The sequence below is a fragment of the Myotis davidii genome, unplaced genomic scaffold (assembly GCF_000327345.1).
Source record: "Myotis davidii unplaced genomic scaffold, ASM32734v1 scaffold309, whole genome shotgun sequence".
Classification (NCBI taxonomy): domain Eukaryota; kingdom Metazoa; phylum Chordata; class Mammalia; order Chiroptera; family Vespertilionidae; genus Myotis; species Myotis davidii.
Genome location: NW_006383013.1, coordinates 135,684 through 160,795, shown reverse-complemented (window position 1 = coordinate 160,795; position 25,112 = coordinate 135,684). Strand labels below are relative to the sequence as shown.

The 25,112-nt window shown below is 44.6% G+C and overlaps 2 protein-coding genes across 5 annotated transcripts in view; one reads left to right on the top strand and one right to left on the bottom strand.

Annotated features, from left to right (window-relative positions):
• Positions 1-437, bottom strand: part of LOC102759368 (acyl-coenzyme A thioesterase 1) — an 11,519-nt gene extending 11,082 nt beyond the window's left edge. Inside the window, exon 1 of the mRNA XM_015558000.1 lies at positions 5-437. Within this exon, the coding sequence (XP_015413486.1) occupies positions 5-177 (173 nt within the window). The 5' untranslated portion in view covers positions 178-437. The remainder of the gene's footprint in view (positions 1-4) is intronic.
• HEATR4 (HEAT repeat containing 4) overlaps positions 1-25,112 on the top strand; it is a 63,564-nt gene that overhangs the window by 13,474 nt on the left and 24,978 nt on the right. For 3 of the 4 annotated variants that reach the window (XM_015558049.1, XM_015558050.1, XM_015558052.1), the window contains 6 exons: positions 9,578-10,521; positions 11,895-12,079; positions 13,148-13,288; positions 18,737-18,937; positions 20,270-20,413; positions 23,433-23,612. In XM_015558049.1, coding sequence (XP_015413535.1) covers positions 9,641-10,521; positions 11,895-12,079; positions 13,148-13,288; positions 18,737-18,937; positions 20,270-20,413; positions 23,433-23,612 — 1,732 coding nt within the window. In that variant the 5' untranslated portion in view covers positions 9,578-9,640. The remainder of the gene's footprint in view (positions 1-9,577; positions 10,522-11,894; positions 12,080-13,147; positions 13,289-18,736; positions 18,938-20,269; positions 20,414-23,432; positions 23,613-25,112) is intronic. The other variant, XM_015558051.1, reaches the window with a different exon arrangement.

Sequence of the window (25,112 nt, the reverse complement as noted above, 5' to 3'; positions counted from 1 at the left end):
AGGCTCGTCCCAGCGGCTGCGGCCCGCGGGCTCCAAGGTCACGGTCGCCGCCATCCTGGCAGGGGCCCAAGAGACTGGCACTTTAGCGCTCAACTTTGGAGTTCTGGGCCGTGCCCAACTTCCCAGGCCCCGTCCGCAGTGTCCAGACGCTCGCAGGACAGCAAGAGATGAGGCCATCTTTTTGCAACTTAATTTCAGACCTCGGATCGACTGAATGGGGATCTGGAGAAAGTTAGAACTGGTGTTTGGGAGCCTCTAATGGCAGGCCGCCCATCTGCAGGCTAAGCGCCCAATAGGCCAGGGCAGCCTGCTAAATTGAAACTGGCCCTGCCAATCAGTAGCCTACTTTTTTGTTGTTAACCCTCCCTGGAGGATATTTTCCCATTTATTTTTAGAGAGAGTGGAAGGGAGGGGGAGAGACAGAATTATCCACGTGAGACAGAGAATAGAACCCTCTGTGGGAGTGCACTCACCACCAGGGGGCAGCTCCTTCATTAAGCGTCTGCCCCCTGCTGGTCAGTGTGTGTCATAGCAACTGGCTGACTGGTTGTTCAGTCATTAGGTTGTCTGGTCACTTAGGCTTTTATATATATAGATAGGGTTTTTTAAAAAAATGTGCTGATACACAAAGTTTGCCACTTTAAAATGTATAGTTAATTAAGTACATTTACATTGTTGTGCAGCCATCACCACTATCCGTCTCCCAAACTATTTCATCATCCAAACAAACTCTGTACCCATTAAACGATAACTCCCCATTCCTCCCCACTCCCTCCTGCCAACCCATGTAAATCCACTATCTATCTATAAATTTAACTATTCTAGGTACCTCATATAAGTGGAGTCATTCAGTATTTGTCCTTTTGTGTCTGGCTTTGTTTCACTTAGCATGACTTCCAGGTTTGTCCATGTGTGTAGCATATATAAGAATTTCATTCCTTTTTAAGGCTGAGTAATATTCTCTTATATATATGTCACATTTTGTTTTCCACTCATCCATTGTTGGATGCCTCTTGACTATTGGGAATATGCTGCTATGAACATGGGTATACAAATATCTATTAGCCCTGCTTTTAATTCTTTTGGGTATATACCCAGAGTGGAATTGCTGGATCATGTGGTAATTCTGTGTAATTTTAGGAACCTTAGCCAAGATTTTAATATTTAACTTTTTAAAAACTCTTTTAGTCTCTTCATTTCAAAGAACATGCCCTCTAACCCTTTTGTAAAGGTCCCAGGGTCTGAGCTAAGGTACTAAAATCAGTGGTCAGGTTGATCAGGACAAGATGGCCAGAACAGCATGGTCCCAGGTCAGCTAGAAAGACAGAACCTAGGTTGAGGAGGGTAAAGGAGTCAAATATATGGTGATGGAAAGAGACTTGACTTTGGGTGGTGAGCACACAATGCGATATATGGATGATGCATTATAGAATTATACACTTGAAACTTATTAGCCAATGTTACACCAATAAACTTAATAAAATAGATTATTGTATAAAGTTTACAGCTATTACTGACAATAAAAACTTTGGCAAAAAAAGAAAAGACAGAACTTTATGCCCAGAAATCTTCCCTGCTGTCAAGACAGATGGTTATTTTCACAAAGGACTTCTGAAAACCAGTAACCTGTAAGCCTGAAATTTTACTATTAAAAATACAGGATATGGCGCTAGCCGGTTTGGCTCAGTGGATAGAGCATCGGACTGCCAATGATCTTGGGTTCAATTTCTGTTCAAGGTCATGTATCTTTGTTGCAGGTTCTGCAGCCTCAGTAAGGGTGTGTGCAGGAGGCAACCAATCAATGTGTCTCTCTCTCAAGTCCATGTCTCTCCCCACCTCCTCTCTCCCCCTCCCTCCCTCTCCTTCCCTTCCACTCTCTCTAGAAATCAATGGAGAAAAAAAATCCCCTGGTGAGGATTAAAAAACAAAACAAAACATGATATGAAGAGTCCCCCTATAAAAAGAGTAGAATTTGTTGATAATCTAGCCAGGATCTGGGGAGTAGGGGAGGTGGAATTGAACTGTGTGAAGGAAGCAGATTAAGTAGGGACAGAGATGAAAGGAGAATGGAAAAGGCCCCAAAGAATGAAGCATGCCAGAGCTGGGTTCATGTGTTCCCTGCTCTGCCAAGACTCTGTAGGACTTAAGAACTCCTGTGGGGGAAAATATTGAGCTGCACAGACCTAAAGGTTTTCCTTCCTTCCTTCCTTCCTTTCACCTTAGCTTTTTTTAAAAAAATATGTTTTTATTGAATTTTAGAGAGAATGGAAGGGAGAGGGAGAGTCACAGAAATATTGATGTGAGAGGCACATAGATTGATTGCTTCTGCACGTGTCCCGACCAGGGCCAGGACTAGCCTGCAAACGCGGTACATGCCCCTGACCAGAATTGAATCCAGGACCCTCCACTTCACAGGCTGTTGCTCTTTCCACTGAGCCAAACTGGCTAGGGCTAAAGATTTATTTTTCAAAGAATGGCCAAGAAGTCCATTTTGTCACCAATCAATGCAATTTCCAAAAGCTCAGCTCACAAAGAAGGAAGTTTAATAAATAATTGAAAATACCCCTGATTGAACCCCCAGGTTCTGTGAGTAGACTCATGGAATTCTAAAGAGGTGGCTGCCAAGTAACCAATGTAAACAGTTTGGAACATAGGAAACTAAGGAAGGTTTAAGAGCAAAATCTTGCTTCCCTTTGAAGACTTGTGGGAGGCTATTTTGAAGGTAATTTCAAAACACTGCTGCTTTACTGGTGTCTGAAAGGAGTTTATTAGCTCAGCTGAATGATGAGAGACAGTAGATGAAAAGATTTTGGGTTAGGTGTCCAAAGGGGCTTGCTTCAGGGGCTAGCCAGTTAGATGATCTGAGTCACGTCTCCTCTCTGGGCCTCGGTTTTGAAATCTGTAAGATGAGAGTAGGAACAGATCACCTTTGTGGCCGAGTTTCCACAGTGATCTCAGGAGACAGCAGTATATGTGTGTGATTGCCTGGCTAGGAATGGGAATTAGAAAGCAGAGGGGGAAAAAATGAAGGAACATTTCTGATGAGAAAGAGGCAGCAGAGAAGGGATTTGAAACAAGTTCCTGATCCTGCTCTCCCTACCAACCAAGCTTCCATCATACATCCCACAGCTACCTCTTGGGGCTGTGGTTTCTTTAATGTGTTATAACCCCCCGATCTTGATGCAGAGGGTCCTTTAACAATATCTAGGATGGGTAGGAAGAGATCAACTAAAGAACTTGTATGCAAATATATATATATATATACATAACCCATAAGCCACAGACAATAGGGTGGTAAAGGCCTGGGGTGAGGGGTGTGGACGGGCTAGAAGGGATCAATGGAGTAAAAAGGGGGCATATGTAATACTTTCAACAATAAAGGTTAAAAATAAAAAACACTATCAGAAGCTGACTGCCCTCTGGGTGCTACCTCAGAACTTGAGAATCTATGGGTGGAGGTGAGACTATTACTTTTTAAAGCTTTCAGACATGGACTGTGCTAAGGGTTATTGCTTTTTAGTCTTTTCTTCTGTGGCAGTTTCTACTGCTTTAATAACAGAAGGAAGAAAGCAAAATATTATTCTTTTTACATGTATTATTCAGCCCATGTCAACAATTTCTGCAGAATAACAGTAGCAGACCCAGGAGGAGAGGGGAGGGAACAGGGAAGGTGAATAGAGAGTGGAACTAAATTGGGAACTTCTGAGACATCACGCATTTTGAGCTTAGATTCTTACATCAGGTTTTACCTAAAGGCATGTAGTTTAACCCTTCCCACCCCACACCTGTCTGTCCACCCAAGTACCTAAAAGTGCAGAGAGAATGCTGGTGGTTGCTGCCTACCAGATTGCAGGGCCCTGTCTGCACTTATGCCAGGTTGGAATAACTGTAGGATGCCATTTATTCAACTTCTTATGCTGTTAGTGCACAAAGGCACCTGAGACCTGCCACTCTGCTTTGGGTTCTTAAGGGCTGTTTGTTGGGGGAGGGGACTGTGCCTCACAATGTTGGTCCAGGTCACATTTAAATTTGGATAATATAAATATGGAGTCTCCAAGCTCTATTCATAGGCATTTTCTTCCCTCTCTATGCTTCATCTTCTCCTTCTCCTCCTTCATTCCCTCCTCCTCCTCCTCCCCCTTCTTTAATCCTCACCAGAGGATATGTTCATTGATGAGAGAGAGAGAGAGAGAGAGAAAGAGAGAGAGAGAGAAACACTGATTGGTTGCCTCCTGTATGCACCCTGACCAGGGATTGTACCCATAACCTTTTTGGTGTACTGGACGCTGGTCCAACCAACTGAACCATACAGATGGTCCTATGCACCTTCTCTTTTAATTGCCTACAGCTCAATGCTACTAAACTGTTCCCTAAGTGCCCAGTGCATCTAGCTGTGGGACCCCAGACTTGCCTTCTAAGGACAATAGTCCCAAGGAAACATGGTTGGGAAGTGCAGAACCTGGCCTTATACTTATCTTCTGACTAAATCCATCCAGGACAAGCCTCTTTGGATCAAACCTTATAACATGTGTCCTGTCTCCATTCTTTTTCAAAATGTATCTGTCATGGATTTTTATGTTATACTAGTGACCCGGTGCATGGATTCATGCACATTGAAAGGACATCAATTAGAAGGTGGTCAGCGGGGCGCAACTGGGTGAAAGGGGTCAGACATGCCCTGGAGCCAACCTCCCGTGGTCCCCCCATGGCATCTGTGGAGTGAGTGGGGTCCCTCTGGCAGGTGGGGTCCCTCGGCCTGGCCTGCGGGGATCGGGCTGAAATTGGCTCTCCAACATCCCCCAAGGTTTGCTGTTGTACAGGGCATGGAACGCAAACGCAAGTGTGCAGTAAACCAGATTCAGGACCAACAGTGCCCCAGCAACAACATAACACATGGCCGAAGGTGAAATCGCATGGCCCCACGAGCAATCTGGCTCCCTCCTCTCTGGTTTTGGGGTGCATCACCCAAGAACTGCTGCTGCCAAGTCACTGCAGCTCAGCAGCTCCTGCATTGAGCATCTGCCCCCTGGTGGTCAGTGTGCATCATAGTGACTGGTTGGACAGTTGGACACTTAGCATAGTAGCCTTTTCTATAGAGAGATGATAACTATTCTTTGATAATCCTATACAATAAAAGGCTAATATGCAAATTGGCCCCCAGGGAGTTCCACTGACAGGGAGTTTGACCGCTTGCTATGATGTGTGCTGACCACCAGGAGGCAGCGTGAAACAAAGGCTCCAGCCAGCAGCCAGCAGCTGGCAGCTGGGGGAAGGAAGGCCCCGGCCTGTCCTGTCCTGATTGCTGGCCAGGCCTAGGGACCCTACCCTAGTTTATAATAATTAATAATGATTACATGGTATTCTTTCTGGAATGTTGGCATTGTAACCAAAGATTCTTTATGTCCCAGGCTAATGGGCATATATCTAGGGATACCCCTCCCCCCCAATCATTCCATATAGGTAGTCATCTTGTTTTTTTAAGTGTTTAGAATCAAAATGCCCCCTGCCTTAGGAGCAAGTTATTGATATACTGATATGTTAAGAATTATAAAATATTCCATTAGGCACTATGCAGGGCAGGAGAACACTAATATTGTTTTTTTAAAAAAATATATTTTTAATTGATTTTAGAGAGGAAGGGAGAGAGATAGAAAGATAGAAACATCAATGATGAGAGAATCATTGGTAGGCTGCCTCCTGCACGCTCCCTACTGGGGATCAAGCCTGCAACCCAGGCATATGCCCTTGGCCAGAATCGAACCTGCGACTCTTTAGTCCGCAGGCCAACGCTCTATCCAGTGAGCCAAACCGGCTAGGGTACTAATATTGTTTTTAACTAACAGCTTATTTTTAACCAGTAAAAGTAGGTACAATTTCAGGAAAAATATCACCTGTGACCATCCTCTACCCTTGGGGCCATGTTGCCTTCGTGAAGAGATGGAACAACCAAATTCCATCTTATGTGCAAAAAATCCTACAGGGATAGCATATCAATGATGTGGGACTTCATTTGAGTGAGGTTATCAATTTTGGCCTAGTGACATCTATGTGAAAGCTGGTCCTTAACAAAAGAAATCCACTGAGAGATGAGATTTAATACACAGAAGTCAGTGGGATAAATCAAGTCCTAAGGAGAGAAGGTACTGTGCTGAGTGTTATAAAGGAAAGAGAAATAAGTCAGATCTGAGCTAAAGGGCACCTTGTGCACAGGGCAAGCAAGGCAAGATAATTGTGTCATTGTGCATGAGGCCTACCTGCCCTCAGGGAACGGCAAGGCCAGCACAGTGAGTGCTAGGGAGTGGGGCTTGAACCAAGGCCAGTGTGCACAGAGGTTAAGTGCCCTGGAGCTGGACAATGGCAGTTGGGCTTGAAGCATCACTGCTCTACTTACAACCTGTGTGATCTGAAGTAACTTATCTACCTCTCTGAGCTGCGGCTTCTTCCCATAGGAAATAAAAACTATAATATCTTCCCTGTGTAAAGCCCTTAGCAAAGTACTTCCTAATTGTCAATTATCATTATTAGTCCAAGTAAGTGCTTCAGAAGAAAAACATTTTTCAAAGCACTAAATCCAGGCAGTGGTTCTCTACAGTGTTTTCCATGCTAGCTAAAACCTGGGAACAGCTCACCCAGTAATTAAGGAAGAGCTAAGATGATTTATACACTTGATAAAATATTTTGCAGCTGTTAAAAATTCTAACAATGATTGCCGAAACCGGTTTGCCTCAGTGGATAGAGCGTCAGCCTGCGGACTGAAGGGTCCCGGGTTCGATTCTGATCAAGGGTGTGTACTGGGTTGCAGGCACATCCCCGGTAGGAGTTGTACAGGAGGCGGCTGATAGATGTTTCTCTCTCATCAATGTTTCTAGCTCTCTATCTCTCTCCCTTCCTCTCTGTAAAAAATGAATAAAATATATTAAAAAAAAATTCTAACAATGATGACTATGAAACAATATGGAAAAGTACCAGGAGATTTGATTTTGAAGGCTAGCAGAGACAGGGCAATGCAGTTAGAGAGCACATATTTAATAACTGAAGTGTCACAGGATTAAAAGTTAAAACAACTGGCATGGACTAGAAGTAATTTATAAATTTTCATACAAAATGGAGGCCCTGATAGATCATGGAAGTTATGGAGCAGGCAGGAATTGAGCTGGGCCTGGGAAATAGAATTTGTGTTAAATATGGAAGAAAGGCTATCTATATATATAGATAGGCTAAGTGACTGACCATACATCCATGTGGCCATCCAACCAACGCCCAGGACATATGATGCGCACTGGCAACCTATGTATATAAAAGGCTAACATACTATGTGTCCGTCCGGGTAATGACACCACATAGCCACGCCCAGCTTCCTCTCCCTAGTGACTAGCCTTCTTGCAGTTTCTTCAGCCCAGGAACAAGAATTGCTTTATAGACAGGTGGAAACATTTTACACTAACCAGATGTCTGTGAAGTGTTTTCCCGTGCCTCATCTCATTTGATCCTCTCAGAAGTCTTGGAGTAGGTAGATAGGAGACTTGGTGGAATCCTATTTTCATTTCATTTGCCAGAAAACAGAGATTTAGTAGAAACTTGACCTGACTGAAAAGAAGTTAGAAATGGTGGAACTTGAAAATTACCTCAGGTTTTCTCACTGCGCAGAATATAGTCAAACACTGCTGCAGTTAAATATTTACCCTTTGTTCTCCCTGCGTGATCTACAATAATAATCTGCTTCATGTAGATATTTACTACTGTGTTGCTGACAGTTACCTGAAAGAGAAGTTGGGGTGCTTCGCTGGGCTAGAAGACGTTTAGCTAAATCAGAAAGCGGGCCTAACTAAGCAAGTTTATTCTATATCTATAAAAGGCTAAGTTGACATGCGCGATACATATAAAGCTCTTGCTGGAGCCAATAACATGCGTATGTTTCAATCTGTCACTGTTGATCATGAATTTGGCTGACACTTCTATTATAGATAAAGGGTGAATAGCAATATTAAAATATTTCTTCTAATTAATTTCCTTTGAATGTGCACAAATCTGTGCACCAGGCCACTAATCTTTTTATATAAAAGGCGAAGTAAGCAGCCATCCATCCGTCCGACTGTCTGACTGGCCGGTACATATGACACACACCGGCAATTTAAAAATAAACGTTGACTGCACATGTGCGATACATATAGAGCTCTCACTGGCACCAATCTAGACAGAGTAGGAATATTCCTACCTGAACCCGTTTTCAGACATGGTCAGTTATATGTTACTTTCTCTCAAGTTCAAAGAGCAAGTGATGTTAGAGTTAAAATTGTGAAGACTTCTGCCAGAAACCAATTCCAGCATGACAGCAGGGTTGAATCTGGGAATTGCTGGTGGCATTTCCCCAAACCTGAAAAGGGATAATTGTTGGCTGCCAGATGGCTAAAAGGGCATCTTAATCTACATGTTATTGCCTCCTACTGGCCAAACACCTGAACAGCCGTAGGCTAATTCCCCCATTCTGACAATGGACTCTAGCCCGCAGGCCGTAGTTTGCCCACGGCTGCCTTAGACCTTACATCTTAGTTTCCTTTAAGCTCAGCTCCTCTGACCCCCAGATGCCTTTCAAAATTATGTTTCGTCTCTGGACTCCTATTTAATCTACGCACAGCCTACTCCAGATTTCCTGAACCTTTCTTGATGCTGGGACATCAAAGGAAAATTAGTCAAGCACTCTGAAAATGTTTTTACTCTTAATGTGGTACACAGGGAGATATTAGAATAAGTTTAATAAATTTATTAGTCATTATTTTTATCAATGTTGTTTTTATATCATGTTTTTGTTGTTTTTATATCATGTCTTTGTTGTTGTTATATGTTGTTATTGTTTATTTATTAATCAATTTATATATTACAAATTTTTGTGCACCGGGCCTCTAGTATATATATATATAAAAGGCTAAGTTGACTCGCACATGTGTGATACATATAAAGCTCTTGCCTGCGGCAATTGCACGCACATGTTTCGATCTGTCATTGTCGATCATGAATTTGATTGACACTTCTATTATAGAGAAAGAGCGAATAGCGATATTAAAATATTTCTTCTAATTACTTTCCTTTCGATGTGCATGAATCTGTGCACTGGGCCACCAGTTTCAGATAGAAGGCACAGATGGAAGCTCCACTATGTGAAGGGAGGAATACCCGGAGAAGGGCTAGGAGACCCCTTACATATCAGGACAAGGTCATTAACGGGGGATCACACTCATGGAGAACTCCGAGTGCCAGGTTGAACTTTATGCTATAAGCCTTTGAACAGAGAGAAAGCAACGTTTGAGGAAAAACTGGAAGCATGGAATACTGTTGAAAAGCAGTTACCCCTCGTAAGAAGATGAGGGGCTGAGCTTTGGGGACAAGTGTGAGATTGGAAGCAAGGGTCTGATGCAAAGAATATTTGGAATGTTATATTTTTTTCTTTCTTCCATCCTTCTAATTCACACACCTTTCCCTCCTCCCATCTATCTTCCAAGTTCTTTTCTTTCTGTATTGCTATAGGTTACCAACTTCTATGACCTAGAGTTCTCACCAGTTCCTCTCATCCCTTTAACAGGTCCCGCCTTCAGGCCCTGCCTCTGGACCAGGAAGTGGGGCAGGAAGCATTTGCTGGGAAACAATGGCCCGGAACCAAAAGGAAAAGACTTTTCTTCCTCAAGGTCTCTATCGGTCACTCCCCCGACAGCTGAGACGAGGCATGCTTTTCTCCTACCTAAACCCAAGAAGCATGGAGGAGTGCACCTCTATCTCCAGCGTGCCTCCGGTCTTTCACTTCAGCCCGCAGCACTGTGCAGACCTCAGGAGCCAGTATTTTAAAAAGGCGGCTTCCAACCTTACCTTCTCTCAGGAGGTGGTGTGGCAGCGAGGGCTAGCCAACTTTCCTTACAGCCAGTGCAGCTTCCATCACCTCTACAACGCAGACAGCATCATCCAGCCTCCCCACATCAGGAAGGCCCGGCCCGAGAAACCTGTCAGCTTCAAGTTGTTGGATTCTTCAAGTCCCTCAGCCAGGGTCAGCTCCCAGGCTGAGAAAACAGAAAGTCCTACCTATTTTAGGAAGAAGCTAACGAAGTCCAAGTCAGGAAGCACCGTCCAGAAAAAGTCTTGCCTTCGCATTCCTCTTTGCTGCATGGATCCAAACTTTCTGAGCTTGCCACCGACTCCAGATCTGACACTGGATGGGGAAACCTGGCTTCTGCCCCACGAGAGGGAGGCCAGAGCCTGGGAGGCCATCGTGCTGGAAAAGCTGGACAAGCGCACGGCCAGATGGATACAGAACAAGCGTCCTTTAAGGCCCGGGGCCTCCCCCAACAAGTGGCAGAGCTTTTTGCGCCAACAATACGACTGGAGCCACATCCGGGATGAGCTCAGTTCCGCCAGCGACCTGGAGCTCTTAAAAGAGCTGGAGGAAGCAGAGATGGCGGATTTTGAGGAACAAAGTGTCACCCTGCCCACGGAGGAGAAAAAGCAGCCAGAGCTGCTGCTTCCTGTTTATTATCGGTAGACCGGCTGGGCCCCCGACATGCCTTTAAGAATCCTGGGCTTCCCTTCAAGGAATCCTGGGTGGGCTGGCTTACCCTCTCCCATCAACCTCTTGTGTTTTCCCTGCCAACCTGCTCTGTCCATCTGCATCAAGTAAGGTTTTCAGCCTTAGCACTACCGACATGCTAGGTTGCAGAGGGCTGCGCTGTGTAGTGTAAGATGTTTAACAGCATTCCTATGGATGCCACTGGTACTCTCCAGTTGTGACAACCAAAGATGTCTCCAGACATTGGCACATGGGACAGAATTGCTCCCCGGGGAGAACAGTGCCGTTGAAGGGATTGGTTCTCAGCCTTTCCCTTTCTGCTGATCCAGTTATTGTCCAGGTGCTCCCAGAAATGTAAGCACAGTGAGAGTAAGGAAGGCAGAGCCTCCTGGCTCTGAGGTTTGGTCCTGCCTCCCTTTGAATAAGAAGCCAGCATGTCACTGACTCAAAAACTGACTGGCAGCAGGGCAGAGAAGTAGACAGCCTGAGAGAAGAGGGTTACTGTGCGTGTCTCAGATTGTTTCCTCCTTATTTATAGCTAGAGGGAGGACTGGAGCTATTACGATACCTCTCGTTCCCAAAAGTGAACTAAAAATAAGTGGAAGCTCATTTATTTACCCATTTATTAGAAAAATAGAAATTGCATTCCCACTACTTCCCGGTTACTTTGCAAAGTGCTGGGAATGCAACGTAAATGAGATAGACATGAACCTGTCTTTGAAGGAGCTTACAGTCTGTCCAACAAACATTAAGTAACCACACATAATGAAGTGAGGTACTGTAGGACGAGGGTCACCTCCCCCAAGTCCGTGTATCCACCAAGGGCACCAGCGTTAAAGAAGGGTAATGCTGGGAGGATGGGACTGTATTGTGCTGTCCAGAGGGTACAGAAGGAGTGGCTCCACCAGGGAAAGGGGAAGGTGGCTGCAGTCAGGCCCTTCCGGCAGCTCCGTATTCAAGTGGACCTTGGGGTCAAGGCTAATAGTTAGAGGTGTTCTTTAAATGCTCATGTGTGTATGCCTTGAGCTTAAAAAGGAAAGGGAGCCTGGCTGGTGTTGCTCAGTGGTGTGAGCGTCATCCCATGCACCAAGAGGTTATGGTTTGATTCCCAGTCAGGACCCATCCCTGGGTTGCAGGCTCGATCCCCAGTAGGGGGCATGCAGGAGGCAGCCAATCGATGTTTCTATCTCTCTTTCCTTCTCCCTTCCTCTCTCTCTAAAAATCAAGAGAACCATATTTTTTTAAAAAATAGGAAAGGGAGTGAGCTGTGGATCTGATGGAAACGAGAAAGTCCATCTCCTACCTTTCCTCCCCCTTTCTCCCTCCCTCCCTCACTCCGGCCAAGATTGCCCAGTTACTCGCCTCAAGAGCAGGGTGTTGAAAGGACGTCTGACAACAAGGCCGCTGAGGATATCAACGAAGAGGTCATCTGCCAGTCCCCAGTCCAGAGCTACGTCCGGCAGGCGACTCGCCGAGCTGGAAAGTATGCTCACTCCACCGACAACACCTTTGAACAGGAGATTTACTTTGGTAAGAGAGCTGGGCCCTTTGGTGGGGGCTCAGGTGGATATGGAGACGGAAGGTAGCTGGGGGAGGACACAGTCGTGGGTGTGGACGAGGTCCTGGATGACCCAGGTGTTCATGGTAACATTTCCATAACATTCCCTGGTTATCTCATACGAGCTATTTGCGTGTGGGTTGTTTTTTGTTTTTGTTTTTTAAATTTTTGTTTTTGCCAGGGGTGTGTGTGGGGGGAGGGGGGAGATGTCTGGTGGGGAGAAAATGGTTCTTCTTCTTCCTCCTTTCTCTAGCTCTCTATCTTACTAAGGAGGCAGTGGAGGATGGGATTGTAAAGCAAGCAAGATTTGGCTTTGGGAACCTCTTCTCTGTGCACCCTTTGTCCTCCTCCCACTTTGAGATATTCCCCCACTGAGGGGCTATATTGGAAAAAAATAGATCACAGGCTTTGGGGTCAGGCAGATCCGAGGTGAAACCCTGGCTTAATCCTTTCCTACTAACCTTCAGCAAATGATACAATCTCTCTGAGCCTTATATACCTTATTTGTAAAGCAGTATTAAGAAAAATGCACTTAATGTAAACAGTAGACAAGAAAGCATTTACAATGCGTCTTGCCCAATGCCCAATAAATGCCCACCACCTTCCCTTCCAGCTCGCCTGGGCTTTCCCTTTAGATGCCTGGGCTTCCAGGATGCACGATCTAGGTCTGCATGTTCCACGCTGTTTATCCTTTTCTACTCCCATCTTATTCCTAAAGTGCCATAAACGGAACATATTCTTAAAGTGCTTAAGAAAATGTATTGATGGAGAATAAGAGATGAATTAGGTGGCCCTTCATTAGTAAATAGCTTTTCATAGTGAGAAAGGCTCTGCCTTGATATCCAGGCCTCACAGAGCACCGCAGCCATGCGTCCTAGGGGCTTTAGAGGAGGGTAAAGTGAAATTGGATCTGGTCCTGGTGACTAAAAATCCAGGAGGAGAGAGAAGGAAGGTGCTGGGGACTCATTCTTTCTTTTTTATTTTTTGTCCCCTCTGTATATTTTATTTATTTGACTCATTATTTCTTTATCTGTTCATAGATAAAGTCCAGATCATCCACCGGATTGGTGCAAAGAGAGACCAAATTTTCCTGGAGAACCTCAACCAGTACCACAAGCAGCTAGCTAAGGTCTTCCCGGAAACCCCAGAAAGGTGGACCTCCCAGCCAGTTCCTGAAGCACGTAAGCAGGAAGCTAATAACGGGCATAAAGATGGAAGTATGGCCATTCCTTTTCTTTTAAAAATTCTCACCGAGTATGTGTTTTTATTGATCTGAGTGAGAGAGAGAGAGAAACATTAATGGGTTGCTCCCTCTTCCCTCCCCACCCCCCAACCACCTGTTTGTGTCCCAACCAGGGATTGAACCCGTCCGACACCTGCTGGTGTAGGGGACAATGCTCCAAACAACTGAGCCACACTGGCTCGGGCACCATTTCTTTAAGGTCCCTGTTTCAGAGGGCAGGGCACGACCAGCATCCAGGAAAGTCTCCTCCTACCGACTAGAAGTCATCTCGCTGCACTGGCCATTGGTTGGGCATCATCCCATGCCCGGAAGGGTTGGCGGTTAGATTCCCGGCCAGGGCACATGCCCAGCCGATCGATGTTTCGCTCTCACATTGATGTTTTTCTCTTCCCCTCAATAAAAAATCTTTTAAAAAAATCATCTCATAAAATTATAAAATAGTAACTATAACTAGGAAGAGGTTTTATGAAGCATTCATTCAGTTGAAATAAAATAAAACTTAGGTGTAATAAGTGCCAATAATTACATCTTAATGCTTCCCGGGGACGCTTATCAGACCCTGATCGAGTACACTGCTCTTTTTCGTTGGGCTGGCTCTACCCTTCCACTCCATACTCAGGCCAATATCTGCTTCTCAGGCCATAGCAGCATCCTCTACCAGTACACCATTTTGATTATGTAAGACAGAGAAGGTAGAGAGGGGGAAGGAAAACAGCCAAGAAATGAGCTAATGAAACAAAAAGTGCCCATTCTCCAAGAGACTATGTATCCATTTCCCATGACTCTTTTCTTAGCAGTGTCACTGTTGAGGTGGTCCCCTCATGTGCAGAAACTAGTAGCAGTAGTGACCCATTCTTTTCTGACCCATCCCTAAACCTCTGTCTCAGTGCTGCCTGGCTAGGTATCAATCATTAGAGTAGCGTTGCTACTCATGGTGGCTATGCATAGCTTCCCCAATACCCACACCCACTCCTCCTTTGTTGAGGACTGCTATTATAAAGCAGTGAAGAAAGCACCCCAGCAGAGCCTTGGGTTAGGTCTTGGCAAGTCACCTTCTGGAGCTTTAGTTGCTTCATTAAAACTGAGACACTAGCCCTAAGCCAGTTTGGCTCAGTGGACAGAGTGTCAGCCTCCGGACTGAAAGATCCCAGGTTTGATTCTGGTCAATGGCACATGCCGGGGTTATGGGCTCAATTCCCAGAAGGGGACCTGCAGAAGGCAGCCAATCAATGATTCTCTCTCATCATTGATGTTTCTATTTCTCTCTCCCCTCTCTATTCCTCTCTGAAATCAATTAAAAATATTTTTTTTTAAATTGAGACACTAATCATTCCTATAGCAGGGCACTTTTGTGATACTTATTGATACTTAGATGACTTTGTGAATATGTTTTATAAACCATTAAGTGCTGTAAAACTCAAGGCACTCTTATTAGTATACTACTGTCCCTACAAGCCAGCTCTGTTCCGCATGTCCTCTGCTCTGAGAAAAGGCAGACCTACAGAGACAAAGTTGATCAGTGGTTGCTGGGTGATAGTTGCACAACTCTGCATATATATTAAAATACCACTGAATTATATATACTTTAAGAGGGTGACATTTACAGGATGTGAATTCTACCTTAATGAAGCTATTATTTTTTTAAAATATATTTTTATTGATTTTTTACAGAGAGGAAGGGAGAGGGATAGAGAGTTAGAAACATCGATGAGAGAGAAACATCGATCAGCTGCCTCCTGCACACCCCGTACTGGGGACGTGTCCGCAACCAAGGTACATGCCCTTGACCGGAATCGAACCTGGGACCCTTGAGTCCACAGGCCGATGCTCTATCCACTGAGCCAAACCGGTTAGGGCATTATTATTATTTTTTAATCCTCTGAGGATCCTGCTGCTTTCATAGAAACTTCACGACCTATCTCACTTGCTTCATAGGCACCTTCTCCCCAATAGAGCTGGATACCAACCTTTTCCCCCCAGAACACAGAACATTTAATGAGCTAATGCTGTAGGTTTTTGACATCAAATCTCTTTTTAAAACAGTATTTGAAATTGATCTGGGGGAAGTAAAGTCAGAATAGTAATATATACATATATCTTCTTATAATTGTTTTATTCACCATCTCATCTCAGGAAATACTGGATATGAAAGAACCTGGAAATAATAGAAAACTTCCTGAGGTTATGTTCGTAGGTCCCCCCTCCCCCACCCCCTTTTGATTGAATTGAAAAACTTAGATAGTGATTCCCTTAAAATGATTAAAATTCTTAAGAAATAAAGTGTACAGCCCTAGCCGGTTTGCTCAGTGGATAGAGTGTCGGCCTCAGGACTGAAGGGTATCAGGTTCAATTCTGGTCAAGGCCACATGCCTGGGTTGCTGGCTGGATCCCCAGTAGGGGGTGTGCAGGAGGCAGCTGATTAGTGATTCTCTCTCATCATTGCTATTTCTATCTCTCCCTCCCTCTCTCTTCCTCTTTGAAATCAATAAAAATATCTATAATAATAAAAGCATAATATGCTAATTAGACCAGACGGCCGAATGACCTTCTGGACGTCCTTCTGGACGAAGCCTGGGCTGTGAGGGCCGAGGCAGCCACCATGGCTGTGAGGGCCAAGCCCCTTGCACGAATTTTGTGCTTCCGGCCTCTAGTATTCTTTTAAAAAGAAAGAAACAAAGTGTCCAGCCTGACCAAAAACTCTCTTTGTGTGCCTAGATCATCATGGTTCCTATATACCAAGCACAGGTTTTACAGTACACATCACAAAGGCACCATCTGTTCCTGCCAACAAAGTATACTGTTCCTTTTCTCCCCTAGACAGTCAAGGGGTTGTTTCTTTTTATGCTCCCTTTAGGTGACTTCTGAGGTGGAAGGTGGCAAGTGGATGTATTTCTACCTGCCTGGAACTCAAGGGCTAGAAGTAAAATGAATGTTTGTAGTTGTACATGTTTATTCTCTTTAGCGTTTAACTGGCAGCAATTTAAGACTTTCTGACCACATCAATTTTAACTCCCTGGGCAGGGGGATACAGGAGGAACAGCTACTTCTCATTTCCAGGAAAGGGATTTTAAGAAGGCAGAGAGAAGTGGGGGAATGTCATATGGCCAAGGATCTATTCACTGGGAGCTGACCTGTCTGGAGCTGGTTCTATGGCTTCTGGCTGTGCACATCCTACACTGCAAAGGAAGGAATACTTGAACTCAGGGTGACTGAGTTCCCCCCGTGTGATCAAGCTGGGTGAGCACCATTGTTAGGGTGTGCTCTACATGAGCATCTGAGCTAGATTGCCCTGGAGTCTCACAGGACTCTTTTTACATTAGAAGAAGTGGTAGAAGCCCTCCTTGCTCAAAGAAAAGAATTGATTCAGAGCAAATCTAAACACGTTTGAATTGGAATGAGATCTGGAAAAACAGAAACTGCTGATAGTGGCAGATTAGAACATGAAACTGAGAAGCAATGTGGCAAATAATGAAATTAGTAGTCTGGGAATGTTTTGTTTTCTTTTTAAAATATGTTTTTAAAAATAAATAAAATAAAATAAAATATATTTTTATTGATTTCAGAGAGAAAGGGAGAGGGAGAGATAGAAACATCAATAATGAGAGAGAATCATTAATTGGCTGCCTCCTGCACACCCCGACTGGGGATTGAGCCTTCAATCCAGATATGTGCCCTGACCTGGAATCAAACCGTGATCTCTTGGTTCATAGGTTGATGCTCAATCACTAAGCTATGTTGGCCGGGCCAGAAATATTTTTATCTGTTTTGCCTTTTTCTCTACACAACTACTCCTCTGAGAAAGACGCTTTCTGAATCTCATATCAGGGATCACATTAAGTCTAGAAAAATATAACAGCTATAACTTTTTATATAACAACTATCTTATCTAATAAAAGAGTAATATGCAAGTTAACTGTCACTCCATCACAAAGATGGCGGCGCCCATAGCCACAAGATAGCGGTGCCCAGTCCCCTCAGCCCAGCCGCTGAAGTGTCCAGGCCTGCTGGTCAGGCAGGTGGCAGGGGAGGTGGGGGTGGGGGGGCGAATGGCGAGGCTGGATCCGCCCACTCTGGCGGTGGTTCCAGCCTTGCTGTTCCATCGCTGCTGGAGTGTCCGGTCCTGTCACCTGGCCAGCGGCCACGGGGGCAAGCAGCGAGGCATGATCCACCCACTCCTGTGGCCAATCCAGCCTTGCTGCTCCACCGCTGATGGAGTGTCCTGAGGCAGCGAACACAGGAGCAGAGCCAAGGCAGCGGAGACAGGAGGGAGCGAGGCAGTGGAGAAGGCCGGGCTTCAATCCCTTCTCTGCTTTGTTCCGGCCAAAAGAAGCCCTATTCTTGCAGGAATAGTCCCGAGGAAGTCAGCCCGGCCTATGCCCTCTTGCAGTCCAGGAGGCCTTGGGGGATATCCGACTGCTGGGGAGTGGGCCTAAGTCATCAGTCGGACATCCTTAGTGCTGCCACAGAGGTGGGAGAGGCTCCCACCACCACCACTGCCCTCGCCAGCTGTGAGCCTGGCTTCTGACTGAGCAGCACTCCCCCAGTGGGAGCACACTAACTACCAGGGGGCAGCTCCTGCATTGAGCATCTGCCCCCTGGTGGTCAATGCATGTCATAGCGACCGGTCATTCTGCTGTTTAGTCAATTTGCATATTAGCCTTTTATTATATAGGGTTTCTTCTGTTCTCAAAGTTCCAACTGTTATTTGTCATAATTAGGAAAAATTCAGAGATGCTAAAATCTTTAAAATTTAGCGGCTTACAGGACCATTCTTCCTCCCACATTAAAAGCATAAAAAGAACAATTAAACTAGGAATTAATGGCCCATTATACTCTAAATTGCAATATATCAAATATCAAATTTTAGGAGCAAACCCTTTTACATCTATAATTATAAAAACCCAGTGGCCCTAACGCTGTAACAACCAAAGACCAGCTCAGGTGGGCAGGGCTGTGAGCGTGGCGAGATGCATGTGGATGGGCGGGGCTGCAAGTGTGGCAGGGCTGCCCGTGCGGGTGGGCGGGGCTGCACAATTTTGTGTGCTGGGCTTCTAGTAGAAACATATTTATGTGCCTAAAGGCTGCAAAATTTTGTGTGCTGGGCTTCTAGTAGAAACATATTTATGTGCCTAAAGATGTATTACACTTATAGAAAGGCTTGTAAATAGCTCAGCATCCCCACCCCCCACCTTCCTCCCCCACCATCTTGGCGTCCCATGTCTGTAGTCACAGCTCCCTGTGCCACTTGTGCTCAGTTCCCTTTGTAACCACAGGAAAGTTTGCTCTTGAGAACATTGTTTTGCCTTGGTCTTAGTCAGAAATAGGAATGAGACGCTGGTTGGAACACAGGGCCTAGGGCAGGACCTCATACTGGCACACTGCACAGCTTGCAGGCCCGTGAAAGGAGCCCCGCGCTGGACTGCTTTGCCCACCCCAGTCAAGGATCTGCTGGTGCAGGGGCGTGAGGACATGTCCACTAAGGCCAAGAAACTGAAGATGCAGGCGGATTCCCTGAAGGAGGATGTGCCCTGGAAACTGCTGGTCCTGCGGAGGATGCTGCAGGAATGGAGGACCGCCTGGGCTCTGAGTGAGTGAAGGGGGTAGGGGGCGGGACATCAAGAGGTATCGGTATGTACTTGTGGAGGATGAGAGTCTCAGCTTGGACTAGTGTTTCTCAGTCTTTGAAAATCCATCCCTCTCATAAAACATAAAAATCTGGTTGCCTCATCAAGGTTAGACTAGACAAGAGCCTTTCTTTTCACACAATGCTAGTTGACGTATGAATACTTTTTTGCATGGGTGGGTTTTACTTCAGTAGTCTGTGGAAACACACTATGTTGAGAACTCTTCACAGGCAGGGACCCTAACTTACCTCTGAAACCTTATGTTCACTAAATAATGCGTGAAGGGAAGGTTGAAACATGCTGTCCAGGCAATGGAAATGTAATGGTGGTCAAAAAAATCCCAAGAAACACTTATAACTATTTTATTCACATGGTAGTTGTCTGTGGTATAAACCACCCCTCTCCAAAATTCATTCCTGGAGTTGGGATTATCCTATATCTACTTTGCCCTCAGAGATATGGGAGTAGAAGTCTGAGTGCCTGGGGCAGAGTAAGCACCTGGCGAGGACTGTTGAAAGCTGTAAGATTTAAGGACTCAAGGGCTGCTGTCTTTCAGAACCTAAGAAACTAATTTAACTAGTGCAGGAAGAAGAGAGGTGATCCATTTCATAAACTGGATCAGATAAACATAAAAGAGTTGAAAAAGAGATACCAAGTAAAAGCCACTATTAGGGAGCAACTACAGATGGTGGGAGCCCTGAAATGAAAGCTTGATACCTACAAAGAGAGCAGTTAGCAATACAATGAGAATGACCTTGAAAGCCAGATGGAGGAGCCCTCAAAGGCAAGGAAACCTGAGGATAACTTGCCAGGTATCTTGCTAACCTTTGTCTAGTTAACTCATGTACTATTCAGTCACTCAACATGGTAGATTCTGGTATTATCCGCATTTTACAAATGAAAAACCTCAGGCTCAGACAGGTTAAGTAACTTACCCAAGGTCACACGGCTAATAATTGTGATTCCAAACCAGGTATGTCTGATAACAAAGTGCCCTTAACCACTATGTTTTATTGCCCCTTTTGTTTCCCAGATGGTACCAGTGAAGCTATTTAAGAGAGAGAGACAGAATATAGGATGAGATTTGGGGTGGGGGGAAGTTGTTTGGGACTGAATTAGAGAGTATATGGATCATCAGAGAAATAACCTCCCTAAGGATCCCATCTCTGAGGCCCTTTATTTTTCTGAGCTAATGTTTTGCTTGAATTGTCCTGGGGTGGGGGTTGGGGGGGCCCTGCAGTATGTATCTAACCCTGACCAAGTGGTTCTCGTCTCACTTGCTCCCTGCGTCACAGTCATCGAGTGGCGCCATAAGACAATAGAGGGTCTGCTGCGGGGCTTGGTGGACATGCATGATGATATTCGGATCCAAGCCATCACCACGTGTGCCACCGCTGCTTTGGAACGGCCCCGGGTTGCCATCAGGCAGGGGGGCTCAGGTGAGAGCCAGAACTGGACAGCTTGAGCATACTGTCTACAGCTTTCCCCTGCTATCCAACAGTAGAACGCTCCTATGAAACCCTGTGTAAGCCAAGGTGGCTTGGAGCAAAGCATTATCTCCCACTTTCTGAAAGTTCGAATGTGCCTCTTCGTGTTCATGGAAGTCATTAGTATGGTAATGACAGTTTTTTTTTTTTTAATGTGAAAATCCTCTTCAGTTTTCTTTCAGTTAGCAAAAACAGGTTTAACAAGACACAAGACCCAGTGATCCTACATAATAAAGAGGTAATATGCAAATTGACCGTCACACCCTTGCACAAGATGGCCACCCCATGTTGTCAAAATAGCCACCACAAGATGGCTATCACAAGATGGCCATCACAAGATGGCCAGCAGGGGACGGCAGTTAAGGGCAACCAGGCCAGCAGGGGAGGGCAGTTAGGGGTGACCAGGCTGGCAGGGGAAGGGCAGCTGGGGGCAATCGGGCCAGCAGGGGAGCAGTTAGGCATCGATCAGGCTGGCAGGGGAGTGATTAGGGGGTGATTAGGCTGGCAGGCTGGTGAGCGGTTGAGAGCTAGCAGTCCTGGATTGTGAGAGGGATGTCCCAGATTGGAGAGGGTGCAGGCTGGGCTGAGGGACACACACACACCCAGTGCACAAATTTTGTGCACCGAGCCTTTAGTGGAAACTATAAATGCCATTGAAAGGACATAAAACCAATGGACCCTGATTCCTCAAGCACCCTCTCAGATATCACCTTTTATGTGAAGCCTGGGCTGACACTTTTTCTTCTCTGCTGCAGATAACATCCTAATATTATTCCAGTCCTAATATTTATTATCATAATTGTTTACTTTTCTGCCATCGCTAGCAGGCAAGGAACTCTCTCAGGGCAGGGACTATTTGGCTCTACAAAACTGCCAGGTTTTTAAAGTTTCATTTCACTTATATCCTGTTTATTGAGTTCCAGATATGGGCATTTTTCCTTCAAGTTTTCAAATTCGTTGCTTCCTGTGCTGGAAAACTCTACCTCTCTTCATATGATTAATTTCTATACTCTCCCTTCAGTTTTCAGCTAAGGTGTCACCTCCTCTGAGGAGTCTTTCCTGCCCCACCACCCAGACTTGGTTTGGTGTCCCTGCTAGACATGTGTCCACACATATACATTTTTTATTATAACTGCTTATTTCCTTGGGTATTAAATGGGATGATATATTTTCAGTGCCTGGCACATAGAAAAAACCTTCAATAAACAGCAACATATATCATAATCTTATCCCCAAATCTTCCACATACATACAAACATCTTTTTTTTTTAATATATTTTATTGATTTTTTACAGAGAGGAAGGGAGAGAGAGATAGAGAGTTAGAAACATCGATCAGCTGCCCCCTGCACAACTCCCACTGGGGATGTGCCCGCAACCCAGGCACATGCCCCTGACCGGAATCGAACCTGGGACCCCCCAGTCCACAGGCCGACGCTCTATCCACTGAGCCAAACCGGTTTCGGCACATACAGACATCTTTATCTTCCGCCAGAACTATGCCTTTCACGTGATCCCTTTCACGTGTCCTCGGTGTCTAGATTTTGTTGTTTCCTCCCCACACCCTCCCAAAGAAAATGATCTACTCATTATTTCTTGAGATGATCAATTGCTTCTATTCCCCTGAAATATATATTTCCATCTAGGTCATTCTTAACACATGGCATAGTGGATTGCAGCAGTAGTGCAAAGGATAGATTAGAAGTCCTAAAACCTTAGTCACAGACAGGTCCAGCTTCTTGGAAGTCAGTTAACTTCTGAGTTTCAAATTCCTTTTCTATAAAGTGAGGATAGTTGTGGACAAAATGTTAATAAAATCCTTCTCCTTCTACTTGAGAATTTGAGCTTTAATTAAATGCATACCTGTTACTCTGCTAACCTGATAAGGACAGGAACTATCGTTATAGGCAACACTGTTTCTGATAAAAATGCACCCTGACTGATTAGTTACATTTGGACTGGGAAGAACTATAAATAAAACGTAAATATGTAAAGGGGCACCGTCCTTTGGGTTTCCATGAATGCTGTGACTTATATAACAGCATTCCCTTAGGGACCCTAAGATGATATCTGTGGAATTGTTATAAGAGATCCTAACTCCAGTGAAACATAAGACTTGTCCTCAAAGTGTTTTCCGTAGTCCTGAGGTGTCCCCAGAGGGATCTGTGGCATGCTATACAAACCACCTCAGGAACTCTGCCCTATTGGCAAACTGTGCTCCCATCCTATGTCCTTCGGAAGACTGGTACTGAGGGGCTTATAACAGTGTTGTGGGCCTGTTTGTTAAATATGCACGTATTTCAGGTGAGCTCTGCAGTAATATCTGCCTTGTCTACTTCAATAAGGGTTGGAAGAATGAATGAGTATGAAAACACTGTATAGATGGCAAAACACTACCTAAATATAATTGCTATTATTAAAAATAATAGCCCTCGCCAGTTTGGCTCAGTGGATAGAGTGTCGGCCTGCGGATTGGAGGGTCCCAAGTTCAATTCCAGTCAAAGGCATATGCCTGAGTTGTGTGCTCGATCCCCAGGGGAGGGTGTGCAGGAGGCAGCGATCAATGATTCTCTCTCATCATTGATGTTTCTATCTCTCGCTTCCTCTTCCTTTCTCTCTGAAATCAATAAAAAATATATTTTAAAAATAATAGAAAAGTACAAAATGTAATGTAAAAATACAAGAACATATAGGGTAAATAGGTTGATTTTTATCACTAAAACTAATGGTGAAAGTCACCATAGCCTAGATGGAAACATTCTTCTTTGGCTTGTATATACCTTCTTTGAGGCCAGATGATAAAGGATGGAACTGGCATACCCAGCACAGAAGTGAGACATAAAATCCTGCCCATTGTAGGGGCCCATACAGGTAAGCACTTGCGGCTGGTATGCGGCTATGGGAAGGAAGCTGTGTTTCCAAGAAAAGCAAAGGGGCTAGCACTCCCTTCTTCAGCTCTCTTTTGATCACAGACGAGAAGACTGTGGAAGCCCCATCAATACAGGACTTGCCAGAGGTTCTACTCCCGCCTCTGGAGGCTGCTCTTGGTGACCAGAATTTCAATGTGCAGATGGCGGCAGCAATATGCCAATATGCTATACAGTCACATAATCCCCTTGCCCAGGACATCATGTATACTGCCCTTTTGCAAGGTGAGGAACTCTCCGTTTCTTCTGACCTGGGAATATGGGGTAAAGAGGAGATATCTTTTTTTATATATAAATATGTTTTATTGATTTTTTACAGAGTGGAAGGGAGAGGGATAGAGAGTTAGAAACATCGATGAGAGAGAAACATGGATCAGCTGCCTTCTGCACACCTCCTACTGGAGATGTGCCCGCAACCAAAGTACATGACTTTGACTGGAATTGAACCTGGGAGCATTCAGTCTGCAGTCCGACGCTCTATCCACTGAGCCAAACCGGTCAGGGCAAGAGGAGATATCTTACCACTAGCTTCTCCATCTGTTACTCTCCACTGTCATGTCTGTGATGTCTATTGTATTGGATTTCAGTTCATCTTAGAACATAGAAAAAGTAGTTCTTCCTAGGTACTTTGACAAAATAGGTACACTGCCACCTAGTGGTGTTTCATAGATGTGTTTGACCAGAAACCATGCCCTTTCACACAACTGGATTTTGTTTAAATTGAAAATATGATGTAACAATATTTAAGAATACTTCCTGAAAATTAAAAATCACTTGAACACATCATGCTTCCATTTGTGCACATTAACTTATAGGCATTGTCCACATGCATTGTTGGAGTAGTAATACAGCAAAAAGGTCAAGGTGCCTAACTGCTCAGAGACGTCCTTGTTCTTTGGGAAATTGGGAAAAGACAACTGACAGACTGGTTTGTCCTCCTGCATCTAGAAGATCAACAACTTGTTTCATTTGTTTTAAGAAAGCCTCCACTCCAGACTTCCCGATCTCTAAGGGGAGGAAAAACTGTATCTCTCAGCCAGGCCAGAAGTGCCTCATTGCTGTTACCTAACAAGAATCTGTTAAGATTTAACTCCCCCACCACACACACACACACACACGTATGTATATTTTATTCTTTATAATCAACAAGCCACAGAAGATAAATTCTATGATCACATTTAATTCTCTCTAAAGGGTGCGATCCAAAGGAGAAATCTTCCCTTTTCCCATAGAAAATGTAAGCATACCCAATGAACCAATCTTTTTTTAAAATCAGATATTTACATTATGATTCATAAGAGTAGCAACATTACAGTTATGAAGTAGCAACGAAAATCATTTTATGGTTGGGTCACAACATGAGGAACTGTATTTAAAGGCAGCCAAGGTTGAGAACCACTGCTCTAGCCACTGATCCAAATCGGTTAGGGCTGAACCAATCTTTTTAACAAGAAAAATAAAAATGTAATTAGGGTGGGGATTGGATAAGAATTGAGTACATGTTAATTTACACACTGGGATAGTTAAATCTTGGAAACATAGAAGTCATTGGGAAATATTTTTTTTCCAAAAGAGGGCGGAAAAAAGTATTCAGGTCTTTCACTTTCTGCCCTGGATGTAGGGAGCTGGAAGGAGTGTTACTCCCACCCTTACCTTAAAAAAAAAAAACACCTTGACTACCTTCAAAATATAAGGACAGACAATGCCTACAGGGAAGGAAGACAT